The following is a 16564-nucleotide window of genomic DNA, read 5'->3' on the forward strand; positions in this document are numbered from 1 at the left end:
CTCTCCTTCTTGATAAAATAGCCCTTACACAGCCTGGAGGTGTGTTGGGTCATTGTCCTGTTGAAAAACAAATGACAGTCCCACTAAGCGCAAACCAGATGGGATGGCGTATCACTGCAGAATGCTGTGGTAGCCATGCTGGTTAAGTGTGCCTTGAATTCTAAATAAATCACTGACAGTGTCAGCAGCAAAGCACCCCCACACCATAGCACATCCTCCTCCATGCTTCACGGTGGGAACTACACATGCGGAGATCATCCGTTCACCCACACCTCGTCTCACAAAGACACTGCAGTTGGAACCAAAAATCTCAAATTTGGACTCTAGACCAAACAACAAATTTCCACCGGTCTAATGTCCACTGCTCGTGTTTCTTGGCCCAAGCAGGTCTCTTCTTCTTATTGGTGTCCTTTAGTAGTGGTTTATTTGCAGCAATTCGACCTTGAAGGCCTGATTCACACAGTCCCCTCTGAACAGTTGATGTTGAGATGTGTCTGTGACTTGAACTCTGTGAAGCATTTATTTGAGCTGCAATTTCTGAGGCTGGTAACTCTAATGAACTTATCCTCCGCAGCAGAGGTAACTCTGGGTCTTCCATTCCTGTGGTGGTCCTCATGAGAGCCAGTTTCATCATAGTGCTTGATGGTTTTTGCGACTGCATTTGAAGAAACTTTCAAAGTTCTTGAAATGTTTCGTATTGACTGACCTTCACGTCTTAAAGTAATGATGGACTGTCGTTTCTCTTTGCTTATTTGAGCTGTTCTTGCCATAATATGGACTTGGTCTTTTACCAACTAGGGCTATCTTCTGTATACCCCCCCTACCTTGTCACAACACAACTGATTGGCTCAAACGCATTAAGAAGGAAAGAAATTGCACAGATGTACTTTTAAGAAGGCACACCTGTTAATTGAAATGCATTCCATGTGACTCCCTCATGAAGCTGGTTGAGAGAATGCCAAGAATTTGCAAAGCTGTCATCAAGGCAAAGGGTGGCTATTTGAAGAATCTCAAATATAAAATATATTTTGATTTGTTTAACACCTTTTCTGGATACTACATGATTCCATATGTGTTATTTCATAGTTTTTTATGTCTTCACAATTATTCTACAATGTAAATAATAGTACAAATATAGAAAAACCCTTGAATGAGTAGGTGTGTCCAAACTTTTGACTGGTAGTGTATACAGGACATTACATTATTTAGTCATACACTACAGTATGTCCTCACAGGCCAGTCAGTCAGTCAGTTAATGAAAGTGCACTCTTGGTTTGAATGGACAGTATTATTCTGCCTGAATGTAGCCTGTCTGCTACTCAATGATCTGAATGTAGCCTGTCTACCACTCAATGATCTGAATGTAGCCTGTCTGCTACTCAATGATCTGAATGTAGCCTGTCTGCCACTCAATGATCTGAATGTAGCCTGTCTGCCACTCAATGATCTGAATGTAGCCTGTCTACCACTCAATGATCTGAATGTAGCCTGTCTGCCTCTCAATGATCTGAATGTAGCCTGTTTGCTACTCAATGATCTGAATGTAGCCTGTCTGCCACTCAATGATCTGAATGTAGCCTGTCTGCCACTCAATGATCTGAATGTAGCCTGTCTGCCACTCAATGATCTGAATGTAGCCTGTCTGCCACTCAATGATCTGAATGTAGCCTGTCTACCACTCAATGATCTGAATGTAGCCTGTCTACCACTCAATGATCTGAATGTAGCCTGTCTGCCTCTCAATGATCTGAATGTAGCCTGTTTGCTACTCAATGATCTGAATGTAGCCTGTCTGCCACTCAATGATCTGAATGTAGCCTGTCTGCCACTCAATGATCTGAATGTAGCCTGTCTGCCACTCAATGATCTGAATGTAGCCTGTCTGCTACTCAATGATCTGAATGTAGCCTGTCTGCCACTCAATGATCTGAATGTAGCCTGTGTGCTACTAAATGATCTGAATGTAGCCTGTCTGCTACTCAATGATCTGAATATCTGCTGTTCTGATGTTAGTAATCCCAGGGGAGTAAGAGAGGCCCATGTACATCCATTAGTGGCACCACGTTCTGGGCCTTTCTGTGTGTGTGTGTGTGTGTGTGTGTGCTGTGTGTGTGTGTGTGTGTGTGCGCTTGCTTGTGTTCTCCCACAGGGCCAGGCAGGCGTCACAGTGACAGTGCTTTAGTCCAGAGTCTCTGTCACACCCCTGTCCTCCTCGCTGTGGGACCAGATGGATGTCTCATTAGGAGGACCACCATAGAGACACATAGCCTGCGTCCCAAATGGCGCCCTATCCCTATTATACCCACCCTATTCCAAGGGCTCTGGTCAAAAGTAGTGCACTATGTAGAGAATAGGGTGATATTTGGGACACGGACCCTATATTACTGTTCTGTTTAATTCTGTGGGGACCTCTGTCTGTCTGTCTGTCTGTCTGCCTGCCTGCCTGCCTGCCTGTTTGTTTGTTAGTAACCTGGAGCTGATTGAGCCACAGATTTTAATAAATGTATGCATGGGTACAGACAGTGGTGGAAAGTACTTAAGAAAAAATACTTTGAAGTACTACTTAAGTAGTTTTTTTGGGTATCTGTGCTTTACTATTTATATTTTTGACAACTTTTACTTCACTACATTCGGAAATAAAATAATGTTCTTTTTACTTGATACATTTTCCCTGACACCCAAAAGTAGTCGTTACATTTCGAATGCTTAGCAGGACAAGAAAAGGGTCAAATTCACGCACTTATCAAGATAACATCGCTGGTCATCCCTACTGCCTCTGATCTGGCGGACTCACTAACCACATACTTCATTTGTAAATGATGTCTGAGTGTTGGAGCGTGCCCCTGGCTAACAGTAAATAAAATAAAAAATAGAATGGTGCTGTCTGGTTTGCTTAATACTGTATAAGGAATTTAAAATTATTTTTACTTTTACTTTTGATACTTAAGTATATTTCAACCAAATACTTTTACGCAAGTAGTATTTTACTGAGTGACTTTCACTTTTACTTGAGTAATTTTAAGGTATATTTACTTTCACTCAAGTATGAAAATTGGGTACTTTTTCCACCACTGGGTACAGATAGGCAGGCATTCACCTGCACACGCAAATAGACACACACACACACACACACACACACACACACACACACACACACACACACACACACACACACACACACACACACACACACACACACACACACACACACACACACACACACATGCCTGAGTGGTGGCAAGCTGGGGAGTGCAATTAGAGTTTCACACCCGGTTAGCCATTGGTCCTAATGGGGAATGACGGGTTCCTGTGAGCCCTCTCCTCTCTCTCCACACAGCTGCACACAAACTGTTGTTGCTTAAATCATAGACCTGGAATCCATTATCATGACCGGATGAAGACTGATGACTTAGAAAAAGAGGCGATTGTTAGTTGATCCACGCATTGGGATGTCTGAGTGATGCTGGACTGACTCAGACATGATTGTCTCGACTAGAAACATTCTATTTTGGTTGTTAGCTTGACGGCTCTTACTGTTGCTGTAAACAACACCGCCTTCTTCTCAAGGTCCCTTGTGTAACCTTTCATTACACCAACATCATGTATCAGGATATTGATTGGCTTGTTGTACCAGACAGAAAACACGTACGATATCTGGAGCAATATTCATTCAAAGTGTAATCTCCCAAAGCCATGCGCGCTGGTCTAGCATATAGTAATGTTTTATCTGTCTCAAGAGACTATTCCGAGTTTTATATAGTAGTGTTATGGTCTATGTGTGTTTATTACCTAGTTAGTTATATGACTCCGTGGTCAAGCATCTCAGGCCAGGACATTGTTTGGTTGCTAGGACAGATGGCAGGGCTACAGGAGTGGCCAGTTAGTCAGTGGTCAGCCTTGGTCCCTTCTAGCTGTAGTAGCAGCCCAGTTTCATATACTAGTGTTATAAATGTGCTCTTTAATACCTCAATATTTTACTATTTTATTAACTTGTGGTCATTTGTTTGGTTGCTAGGACAGATGACATAGCAGGAGTAGTAGCAGTAGCAGAAATAGCAGTAGAAGTAGTAGTATTTGTAGTAGTAGTAGTAGTAGTAGTAGCAGTAGCAGTAGTAGTAGTAGTAGTAGTAGTAGTAGTAGTAGTAGCAGCAGTAGCAGTAGTAGTAGTAGCAGTAGCAGCAGTAGTAGTAGCAGTATTAGTAGTAGTAGTAGTCGTAGTAGCAGTAGTAGCAGTATTAGTAGTAGTAGTATCAGAACCAGTAGCAGCAGTAGCAGTAGTAGTAGTATTAGTAGTAGCAGTTATAATAGTAGTAGTAGTAGCAGCAGTAGTAGCAGCAGTTGTAGTAGCAGTATTAGTGGTAGTAGTAGTAGTAGTAGTAGTAGCAGAAGCAGTATTAGTGGTAGCAGTTGTAGTAGGAGTAGGAGTAGTAGTAGTTGTAGTAGTAGTAGTAGTAGCAGCAGTTGTAGCAGCAGTTGTAGTAGCAGTATTAATGGTAGCAGTTGTAGTAGTAGTAGTAGCAGTATTAGTAGTAGCAGTAATAGTAGTAGTAGTAGTCGTAGTAGTAGCAGTATTAGTAGTAGCAGTAGTAGTAGAAGCAGTATTAGTAGTAGTAGTAGTAGTATTAGTAGTAGCAGTAGTAGTAGTAATAGTCGTAGTAGTAGCAGTATTAGTAGTAGCAGTATTAGTAGTAGCAGTTGTAGTAGTAGTTGTAGTAGTAGCAGTATTAGTAGTAGCAGTAGTAGTAGTAGTAGCAGTTGTAGTAGTAGTAGTAGCAGTAGTAGTAGTAGTAGTCGTAGTAGTAGCAGTAGTAGTAGTAGCAGTAGTAGTAGTAGCAGTAGTAGTAGTAGCAGCAGCAGTAGTAATAGTAGAAGCAGCAGTGGCAGCAGTAGCCCCACTGTGACTGAATTATTACCAATGTCTGGTTATTACACCATTATAGCCGTCCGACCCAATTGCGCAAGGTTACCCCAGGATACGGTTTCATCGCCCTCCCATGTTAGGTTATTATACCCCTCAGTGAGAAGAAAGGCAAAGCGATGCTCTTTTCTGTTCAAATGGACTGTGAGGTTTCGACTAGCAGAAAGCCGCCTTTTGAAGTGGGTGGTGGGTAGGAATCTGAGCATAGTAGAGTGTGATGTTGTGGGTTTTATGTTCTAAGTTCTCTCCCCCTCCCCTCCATTAGAGACCAAGTTGTCAGGTTAAGCTAACCCACCATCTTTGATTTAAACAACCTAACGTAAACCACTTTAGCTTCTAGGCAGCTAGCTAACTTGGGGATTCATTCTTCGAAACCTGAGTTACTGAATTTATTCTCTGTGATATGAATATGACTAAGATGACGGGGGTGGGGGGGGGGGGGGGAGGAGGATGGGGGGGGGAGCTGTGGTGGGTCATGCACCTCAGTGGAACGCTGAAAAGGGGCGAGGGGAACAAAAGGTGTCTGTTTTCGCCCCGTCCCCACTGGCTGGTCCGTTGTTCTTGGAGCCTTTCTTATGAAGTAGGGGTGTGCTGCCGGGTCAGGGCTGGGGCTGGGGACTAGGGAGTCTGGGGTGCAATATAAACCTGGGCGCTGGCTGGGTTCTCTGTTTGAAGAGAAGATCTTGATATTTGTATGAAGAGACCAGAGATCCTATATAGTGGAGGAGAACCACCTCAGCCTATAGTCAGCCCCAACCTCAGCCCCAACCTCAGCCCTAACCTCAGCCCTAGCCTTAACCTCAGCCCCAACATCAGCCCCAGCCCCAGCCCCAACCTCAGCCCCAGCTCTAACCTCAGCCTCAAACCCAGTCCCAACCTCAGCCCCAACCCCAGCCACAACCTTAGCCCCAGCCCCAGCCCCAACCTCAGCCTCAGCCCCAACCTTAGCCCCAGTCCCAACCCCAGCCCCAACCTTAGCCCCAGCCCCAACCTCAGCCCCAACCCCAACCCCAGCCCCAACCTCAGCCCCAGCCCCAGCCCCAACCTCAGCCCCAAACCCAGCCCCAACCTTAGCCCCAGCCCCAAACTCAGCCCCAACCTCAGCCCCAGCCCCAACCTCAGCCCCAAACCCAGCCCCAACCTTAGCCCCAGCCCCAAACTCAGCCCCAACCTCAGCCCCAGCCACAGCTCCATCCCCATCCCCAATCTCAGCCCCAGCCCCCGCCCCAGGCTTTTGCCAAGTATCCTGCATGGGCGGCAGATGTTTGTAAGAAACCTGCTCTGAAGAGGGTCACAGTGGAAGAATGCCACAGGAGCTGCCTGACGCTGTCCTCTAGTCTGCCAATTGGAACAGACAGCAGGACAGGAGTGCTGCCCCTAGCCCTAGCAGCATGATGGCTGTGGAAGTAGGGGCTTTGGGAAAGAGAACGTGCACTTGAACGCTCCCGAGAACCTTCTCATGCTCCCTTCCTCGATTTGCATAGGCTTAAGAAGAACCCATCACCCTCCTTCCTCCCCTCTTCCTCCTCCCTCTCTCTCTGGCCCATTTGTGTTGTCTAATTGCTCAGCAAATATGCCACCACAGCCCTTAACCCGCTTTTCATGTCTGAGATTTAAAGAGCCGGGCCTGCCAAGATAGGAGCACATTAAACCCACCAGCCATGGATTCCTTCCACACGACCATTCTCTGTGGTTGATGTCTCTTATTGAATGGATGTTATGTTACCACTGGGTATAAACTAATTCTAACAAAATGTATAGCGCATAGAATTAAAAAGGTATTGTCGGACATTATTCATTCTAATCAGACAGGTTTTTTACATGGACGATACATTGGAGATAATATAAGGCAAGTACAGGAAACAATAGAACACTATGGAAAATCTGGGAAACCAGGCCTACTATTCATAGCAGACTTCGAAAAGGCATTTGATAAAGATCGACTGGGGTTTATATATAAATGCCTGGAGCATTTCAATTTTGGACAATCTCTTATAAATTGGGTTAAAATCATGTATAGTAACCCTAGGTGTAAAATAGTAAATAATGGCTATTTATCCCTTGAAAAATAGGTATTTTCTAAAACCTGACCTCAATGGGACAACCTGGTGAAATAAAGGTAAATAAGAAGATTTGTTTCATCCTCCTTGACCAATCACATGCAACAGTGATTGATGTAACCAGATGACGCCAGACACTTAGCTGTCAGCTCGTGAATAAAGGTGACAAAGTGGCTTTGCTATGGTTCAGGGGGCCGACTGACCCTTGAGACTCATTTAGGTCCTGGTTCTCTAATACCACTGCCTTCCCCCAGTTTGTGTGTGTGGTGTGGTGTGTGTGTGGTGTGTGGTGTGTGGTGTGTGTGTGTGTGTGTGTGTGGGGTGTGTGGTGTGTGGTGTGTGGTGTGTGTGTGTGTGTGTGTGTGTGTGGTGTGTGTGTGTGGTGTGTGTGTGTGTGTGTGTGTGTGTGTGTGTGGTGTGGTGTGTGTGGTGTGGTGTGTGTGGTGTGTGGTGTGTGGTGTGTGGTGTGGTGTGTTGTGTGGTGTGTGTGTGTGTGTGTGTGTGTGTGTGTGTGTGTGTGTGTGTGTGTTGTGTGTGGTGTGTGGTGTGGTGTGTGTGTGTGTGTGTGTGTGTGGTGTGTTGTGTGTGTGTGTGTGTGTGTGGTGTGTGTGGTGTGTTGTGTGTGTGTGTGTGTGTGTGTGTTGTGTGTGGTGTGTGTGTGTGGTGTGTTGTGTGGTGTGTGTGTGTGTGTGTGGTGTGTTGTGTGGTGTGTGTGTGTGTGTGTGTGTGTGTGTGTGTGTGTGTGTGTGTGTGTGTGTGTGTGTGTGTGTGTGTGTCTGTGTGTCCTCTCCACTCTGCCCCCTGGTCCAGGGTTAGGGACCATGTCAAGGGCTCAGCCTGCTCTACTGAAGGGATGTTAATCTGACTGGGATGATAGATTGGCTCTCCATCTCTGTTTCTTCCTTCATTCTTTTTTCATCCCTTAACACCCCCCAAACCCCCCAAACACAGCCACGGGAATCCTGGGAAAATTCTCCCCTTGGGGTAAGAGACAAAAGACATGGGATGATGAAGAAATCCTACTGCGAATCTATCAGAGATTTTCTCCTCTCCCTCTATCTCCATTCAACCTAAAATAAATGTTCCAATCCATGTCCCTTTTGATCTTTTTTCAAACCAAAACAATGCTGGATCTGGACGCTGTTTTTCCTTTTGTTCTCATCCTTGTCTGTGGTACGCACTTTGTTCAAAAGCTTAATCTATAACCCACCATAATCTTTGTGTGTCTAGGGCTTCAAAATGATTAGAGAAGATTGAGGTCAAAAAGCCATTAGTCATAAAAATTAGTCCCCCATTAAAGCCACTCCCCTTTTTTTTCCACCACACCCAATCAAACACCCAGATTTCCAGGTCACATGTTGAGGAACATTTAAACGTACCAATCGTCTCCAGTGTCCGAAGAATTATCATTAGACATGTTTGCTGGAAGTCTAATGCATTCTGTCAGCAATGATAATTCTTCTCTCTCGGGCTAGGGTGCTGCCACAGTTAGGACAGTGGAGGGAGAAGGGGGAGAGAGCCGAGCTGGCACCAGGAATGTTGTTTTTCTCTCTGCCTAAGAGGACTGTTAACAGCTTGCTGTATTTTATCCCATATTCCCATATTGATTTGTTTTTCTAATTTAAAATATATTGGGCATTTACCAGTATACCTACCAACTCCAAGCCTGTAGCAGTTAGTGACTGGAAAGAAGGGAAGGGGTAGGAAGAAAAAGAAGGGGGAGAGAGCAGAGTAGAGCTGGCATTAGGAATGTTGTTTTTCACCATCCCTGAGAGAACTGTTTACAGCTTGGTGTATTAAAGGTGCACTATGCAGGTTCATCATTTCCTGGTTGCAAAAATTCTAATAGTTTTCCTAATTTCAGTTTATGTGACAGAAACAGTGTAGATAATTATTCTACCATCTAAACCGCTGTGAAATATCTTTTTAATACCCCAAAATATTGTATTTTCATATTTTTGAAGCTGGTGTACAAAACCGAATGTAAAAGATGCAAAAATTAGGTTTAAGAACGGGAAGCATAGAACAGCCCTCCCTCCCTGTCCTTCAACAGCCCTCCCTCCCTGTCCTACAACAGCCTTCTCTCCCTGTCCTTCAACAGCCCTCCCTGTCCTTCAACAGCCCTCTGTCCCTGTCCTTCAACAGCCCTCCCTCCCTGTCCTTCAACAGCCCTCCCTCCCTGTCCTTCAACAGCCCTCCCTCCCTGTCCTACAACAGCCCTCTCTCCCTGTCCTTCAACAGCCCTCCCTCCCTGTCCTTCAACAGCCCTCTCTCCCTGTCCTTCAACAGCCCTCCCTCCCTGTCCTACAACAGCCCTCCCTCCCTGTCCTACAACAGCCCTCTCTCCCTGTCCTTCAACAGCCCTCCCTCCCTGTCCTTCAACAGCCCTCTCTCCCTGTCCTTCAACAGCCCTCCCTCCCTGTCCTTCAACAGCCCTCCCTCCCTGTCCTTCAACAGCCCTCCCTCCCTGTCCTTCAACAGCCCTCCCTCCCTGTCCTTCAACAGCCCTCCCTCCCTGTCCTTCAACAGCCCTCTCTCCCTGTCCTACAACAGCCCTCCTTCCCTGTCCTACAACAACCCTCCCTCCTTGTCCTACAACAACCCTCCCTCCTTGTCCTACAACAGCCACGGCGACAACAGCCACGGCGACAACAGCCACAGTTGACTAGAATACATTCCTACGCCAGAGCAATTTCGATCAAACACACTACAGTGGAACATCAATCAGTGGGATCTCTTTCCTCTGTGTCTGTCGTCCTCTTCCTTTCCCTCTCTGCTTCTCAGCTCAGACAGGCTCTTTGGTGGCTCTGAAAGAACGTCATTGTCACTGAGATAATTCCCTGCTCTGGCCCCAGCAGTGAAGAGGAGAGGATGAAGGGATGAGTGGCGACTTCATTTATCTGCTGGGCTGATAACCCAATCAAGCGGCCAGTGTGGCAGAGAGGTCTGTCTGGGGCACCAGGGAGCTTGTCTGTCTGTCTGGTCTGTATGTAGGTTGGAAGGCATTTCAACGTGATCTGGTCAGACGCTCTGGGGCACCAGGGAGCTTGTCTGTCTGTCTGTCTGTCTGGTCTGTATGTAGGTTGGAAGGCATTTCAATGTGATCTGGTCAGACGCTCTGTATTTTTACAGCTCTGAGAATGGGTCAATTCTGGGCAGTAGCCAGATTCGAGACAGAGGTGGACGATGATTTAAGGGCTTTTCATACTACTGAGTCAAGCCAAACCAAGCTGTACTGAGCTGGCCTGGTTACGCATCCATCATAGTTGCTGGAACCGTGCTGAAAAGGACAGTGTGAAAAGGAAATATCCACGCCACACGCAATGAATGCCATATGAGTCAGTTATCAACCATTATGTTATCCATGGTTCTCCATTGTCATTAGGGTTCGTCTCTCGGTTGGTCAGCTGTGGTATTTGAATCCTGGCCGAGGTTGAAAGGAAAGAGTCAAGTTTGAACCAGATCCAATGGACAACATGCCTTCGAGGTTGGCTGGTTTTGGGACCTCTCCGGCCTAGCTCCCTGGCCCCACAGGACAATGACACACATATTCAAAAATCAGAATAGGAGTGCTGATCTAGGATCAGGTCCCGTCTGTCCATATAATCGTATTCGTTATGATATAAAAGGCAAAACTGATCCTATATCCAGAACTCTCTTTGAGAGGAGCTATCATTGCAGACGTGTTACTCAAAGGGCTTGGTGCGTGACAGAGTGCACGACGCCTACACATCACCTCTGGAGGACAGATGCGTCCCTTTCAGGATTTTTGTTTTTTGCCCGTTTGCAGGCATGTTGAGGAGAGCTCAATGAGCTCTTGTCCTGTCTCATCTATGTTATGGCTGGATATTTAATGTGGTTCCATTTCCCATACGTGCAATCTTTTGAGGGGATGATATCCGGAGCTCTTATAGAATTATGAAAACCTGTTTTATAATCTGAGTTCATAGCTGAGCTACACAGATAAAGCAGCAATCGCCTCCCTGAGAACAGATTACTGTCTAATCTCCATCCACCACGTTCTCTTCCTCTCTCTGTCTCTCTCTCTTTATCTCTCTCTCTTTATCTCTGTCTCTCTCTTTCTCTCTCTGTCTCTCTCTCTTTATCTCTCTCTCTCTCTCTCTCTCTCTCTCTCTCTCTCTCTCTCTCTCTCTCTCTCTCTCTCTCTCTTGCTTTCTCTCTCTCTCGCTTTGTCTCTCTCTCTCTCTCTCTCTCTCTCTCGCTCTCTCTCTTTCTCTCTCGCTCTCTCACTCTCTCTCACTCTCTCTCTCTCTCTCGCTTTCTCTCTCTCTTGCTTTCTCTCTCTCTCTCTTGCTTTCTCTCTCTGTCTCTGTCTCTCTCTCTCGCTCTCTGTCTTTCTCTCTTTATCTCTCTCTCGCTCTCTCTCTCTCTCTCTGTCTCTCTCTCTTTATCTCTCTCTCTCTCTCGCTCTCTCTCTCTCTCTCTCTCTCTCTCTCTCTGTCTTTCTTTCTCTTTCTCTCTCCCCCTCCCTCCTTTTGATCTTTCCCAGGAACCTTGCTGCTTTCTTTAGGAGATAATAAAACACCAGACGATAGCCCTCTGGAGTTCATGTAGTGGAATATTCATTACTCTGTCTAGGGAATAGAGTGATATTTGGAACACAGCCTATCTCTCCCCTGTCTCCTCTACACTGTTGTAAGGTTAAATCCCAACTTTGAATCTGCCTCAGTGTTGCTAATATTTGCTATCCTTTATCCCACTACTGTGTCTGAGCTTCACAAGGTTGAAGTGACTAGGTCCCAGAGAAAGGCACTACTGTATGTCTGATCTCTTTTCTTCTGGTTGTTAAAAGGGATATCCTACTTAGTATACACTGTTCTGTGGTAACTGGAGATATGCTGTTTTGTTCACCCTGAAACACAACTCATCAGATGTTTTGGAGACAGTGCTCTCCAGTTTCAGTTGTGGAACATAGATAGTTTCAACACACAGAGTATAATATTATGATTAATGGATTACGGTTGAGTTTCTTCTGATTATACTGTATCTAGACCTAAAGTAAAGCCTCAAGCTAAGACTTACCATACAGTACATATAAATATTTAATGCATGAATGTGTGTATATTTCAATTTATGGCAAGATTTCCTGTGATTCCTATTTCCTATATATGCTTAAGCAGAGGACTGGTTCCCTGATAGCTAGTTAGTTACTAAGCAGATTAGAATAGGTCCACAACATGGGGGCCGGGCTCTGATTGGATTCTCCATGCCCGTCTTCAATGTTAAAATCCCATTAAGCGTTTGGCACCCCGAGTCAAACTACCCCATCACGTATACCCAAACCCAACCCTGGGAGAGAGTGATAGCAGGGCTGCGCTTCCCTAATCTGACTACCCCCGCCATCACCACTGCTGGCTGACAGATAAACAACAGCTCCCGCCTCACCTCCTGCAGCCCCTTGGCCTCCCACGTAGATATACGCCACTTCGGTTTTATCCAAAGCGACTTACATCCAAAGTGAATACAGTCGTTTTTAGTATGTGTAGGCCTATGGTGTCCCTGCGGGAACTGAACCCACGACCAATTGGTGTTGATAGCGACACAGCCTTCCCGACTGAGCCACACAGGACCACAGGACCATGCAAATCACTCCACCAACCCCTGGCCTGGTTCCCAATGCCTTATGGGTAATGGAACTGGTAGGTTCTGTCAACCTTTTGTCACGATCAACCAGGTGTTTTAGATCATCAAAACCAAACTTTGGTCACAGTTTCAGTCAACGATTACAAAAATATAGGTTTTGTACATTTTTATTTCCAGAAGGGCACAATGCATGACACTTGCATTAGTGTGTTTTTTTGGTGATAACGTTAAAACATCCGCACACTTTGATGTAGACTTAGAAGTGTAGCTGGGAGGGAGACAGGGAGACACCCAGTAGTCTGGCTGCGTCTCGGATGGCACCCTTATTCCCTACATAGTGCACTACTTTAAAACATCCGCACACTTTGATGTAGACTTAGAAGTGTGTGTGTGTGTGTCCAGGTCCCAATAAATGCTTTGATGGTGTGTCTTATGTAAGCTGTTGCAGTATGTCTGATATTTGTTTCAAACATTGTTCCCCCCTGCTGCTGTCTTGGTTGGACCAGGTCTCTCTTGAAAAATAGATTTTATCTCAAAGAGACTAAAAAAATAAGAATAAAAAGTAATTTAACCAGAGCACCGTGGGGTGAATAGGGTGCCATTTGGGATGCTGGCTCTGTTTGTGGTTTCTTCTGGAGGGGGTTTACGACTTCACAAATGTAAATCCTCCATCCTCTAAACTGTAGTTCTGAGCGTAAATAGAACCCAGTATGTAGTCCCTTTCTTTTGTTAACATCTTTAGGATGTCAGTATCTTCAGTATTGCCAGTACATTTGATTTACTTTTCCTCCTGGGTCACTTTGAAAGCAACACATGTTTACTGTGGTCATTACTGTTTAACTGTCTATTTTCCAAGAGGCTATAATGCATAGCAGAAGACCCCTTTTGCAACAGGTTAAAAGCACACTCCTTAATTCGAAAAAAACAACAAAACGTCAGCCCCACCACTCGGTTTGCTATAAAGCTGAGGGATTGGGCCGCTAGAGAAGTGTAACCACTCTCAGATAGTGATTTAAATGATAAAGACAGATGTACATGTCCCAAATTGGGTCTTTTTAAAGCTTGTGTTATTCTAACAGATGTTATGTAGTGGCGGTGAGAAGGCTGATGAGAGGGTCAGCTTGGGGTGAGAGAAAGAGAAGAGAAGGTAGTGACCGGAGCTTGCTCTCTGTCCCACCATTCTAATCTAGACTGTCTGGCTGAATATGGCTTTCTTTGGTGTAGTATTCGATGATAGGAACAATACACCTGCTGGAGGCCTAGGGCTATTCTTTGTCCCTATACACCCCTACCTACCACTCCTCCAAGTGTTCATGCTATTATTGGTGTAAAAAAAACCTCAATATGACTCTTAGCAAGTCTTCTGCTTTTCCTGTATGTAATAGAGCTGTAGTGTGTCTATATCTTGTCATGTACAGCAGTGTTCCAATATACCATTACCTTTTTTAAAAAGAATTACTCAAAGTATAGAGCTATTCCAAAAGCATTACAAAACATTTTTTTAAAAACTTGTATTTTTTACTTTCCAGTTTTGTCATGAGATCAGTGATTGTTTGTAAGTTGTTTGTCCTTGGCCTGAACTGATTCAAACACAGCCAAAGTACATTGTGGTCATTTTCTGTTGTCGCTTTACGATATTTCCGCATCCTAGACTATTGAGTTGGTTTTCATCCTAGACTATTGAGATGGTTTTCATCCTAGACTATTGAGATGGTTTTCATCCTAGACTATTGAGATGGTTTTCATCCTAGACTATTGAGATGGTTTTCATCCTAGACTATTGAGATGGTTTTCATCCTAGACTATTGAGATGGTTTTCATCCTAGACTATTGAGATGGTTTTCATCTAGACTATTGAGATGGTTTCATCCTAATTATATCTCATCCTATTTCTTCTCAATTAGTTTTTCTGTCTACTTGAAAGGTTCCAGTGGAAATTGATTGTTGGAAGCAGGAGCATGTTCTAGACAGCTTTGGTGAATCACCACATTCCAAATGGCTGACTAAAGAAATAAATGAGAGAGAGAGAGAGAGAGAGAGAGAGAGAGAGAGAGAGAGAGAGAGAGAGAGAGAGAGAGAGAGAGAGAGAGAGAGAGAGAGAGAGAGAGAGAGAGAGAGAGAGAGAGAGAGAGAGAGAGAGAGAGAGAGAGAGAGAGAGAGAGAGAGAGAGAGAGAGAGAGAGAGAGAGAGAGAGAGAGAGAGAGAGAGAGAGAGAGAGAGAGAGAGAGAGAGAGAGAGAGAGAGAGAGAGAGAGAGAGAGAGAGAGAGAGAGAGAGAGAGAGAGAGAGAGAGAGAGAGAGAGAGAGAGAGAGAGAGAGAGAGAGAGAGAGAGAGAGAGAGAGAGAGAGATGTGCCTAAATAAAGCCATGCAGTGGTCTAACGCACCACTATGACAGACACCTGTTCTATATCCATAATATCTAATAGCACATAATCCCTTTTCCCTGAATAGGACTTATATTGTTTGAAACAGACACAATAGAGAGACTCTATTTCTATGGTCTGACCATAGACATATGATCCACGCTGGATACCTACCAGTCATAGCCAGAGAAATACAATGATATTCTATGCCATTCTATTTCTATGGTCGTAGTGCTCTAGTTTGATTGACATGATGCATGCCTTTCTGACGTGCTCCCTTTTACTTTGTGCCTCCAAACTAGAGCAACCTCACATTTCTGTGTTTTGTGATGCTAAATTTAGCAACGACTCTGACAAGCAATTAATATGAAAAATAAAGAAAGAAACTCTTGCACACAATTGCTAATTTATCATTTAGCATGTGTGTTTTATATGAATATATAATAAATATATTCTATACTTGAACGAGTGAAAAGAAAATTGGCCTAAAAAAGGAAAACAAATATTGAAGTGCAATCACAGATTGGAAACTGTTACTGTGTATGTTGTATCAACTCCATTATAGACCCTTTATTGCCATTGATCTCCGAAGATGAACAGTGAGTTAATAGCCCTCGGGATTCAAGGAAGTAAATTAAATTGAAATGGAATTTCTATTTAATCCCTGAACTAACTAAATTGGTCTGCTAATCATCTGTCTAGCTCGCTACATGTGGATCACTATAATTAGTATGATCACTCAGAGGATGGCTAATCCAATCCAGTAAACAGCAACGTTAAGTTGGTGTGCCAGTACCATATCCTCTATCCATTATCTCTATCCCTCTATCCATTATCTCTATCCCTCTATCCATTATCTCTATCCATTATCTCTATCCATTATCTCTATCCCTCTATCCATTATCTCTATCCCTCTATCCATTATCTCTATCCATCCATCCATCCCACCATCCATCCATGACACCATTCAGCCCTCCCCTGTCCTTTATCTCCATCCAGTCAACACTAAACACACTGAAGGGAAGGCATTAGCATGCAGATTTGGAGTATTCATGCATTTCCCGAGTTACTCCCAAGTGGCGCAGCGGTCTAAGGCACTGCATCTCAGCGCTTGAGGCATCACTACAGACCCTGGTTCGATCCCGGGCTGTATCACATCCGGCCGTGATCGGGAGTCCCATAGGGCGGCGCACAATTGGCCCAGCATCGTCCGGGTTAGGGGAGGGTTTGGCCGTCATTGTAAATAAGAATTTGTTCTTAACTGACTTGCCTCGTTAAATAAAATAATAAAATAAAGAAATACAGATGAGTTCAATATACAGTACCAGTCAAACGTTTTGGACACACCTACTCATTCCAGGGTTTTTCTTAATTTTTTCTATTTTCTACATTGCAGAATAATTGTGAAGACATCAAAACGATGAAATAACACATATGGAATCAAGTTGTAACCCAAAAAGTGTTAAACAAATCAAAATATATTTTATATTTGAGATTCTTCAAAGTAGCCACCGTTTTTCTTGATGACAGCTTTGCACACTCTTGGCATTCTCTCAACCAGCTTCATGAGGTAGTCACCTGGAATGAATTTCAATTAACAGGTGTGCCTTCTTAAAAG

General features: G+C 44.4%; 1 protein-coding gene across 1 annotated transcript in view; it reads left to right on the forward strand.

The window, feature by feature from the left end:
* Positions 1 to 5336: 5336 nt before the first annotated feature.
* The window catches only part of LOC311134852 (neuronal cell adhesion molecule-like), a gene marked incomplete at both ends in the record, with an annotated part of 41722 nt that continues 30494 nt past the window's right edge, over positions 5337 to 16564 (forward strand). Inside the window, 2 exons of the mRNA XM_084168629.1 lie at positions 5337 to 5437; positions 5945 to 6159. Coding sequence (XP_084024755.1) covers positions 5337 to 5437; positions 5945 to 6159 — 316 coding nt within the window. The remainder of the gene's footprint in view (positions 5438 to 5944; positions 6160 to 16564) is intronic.

The sequence above is a fragment of the Coregonus lavaretus genome, assembly GCF_964263955.1.
Source record: "Coregonus lavaretus genome assembly, chromosome: 9".
NCBI classification, from domain to species: Eukaryota; Metazoa; Chordata; class Actinopteri; order Salmoniformes; family Salmonidae; genus Coregonus; species Coregonus lavaretus.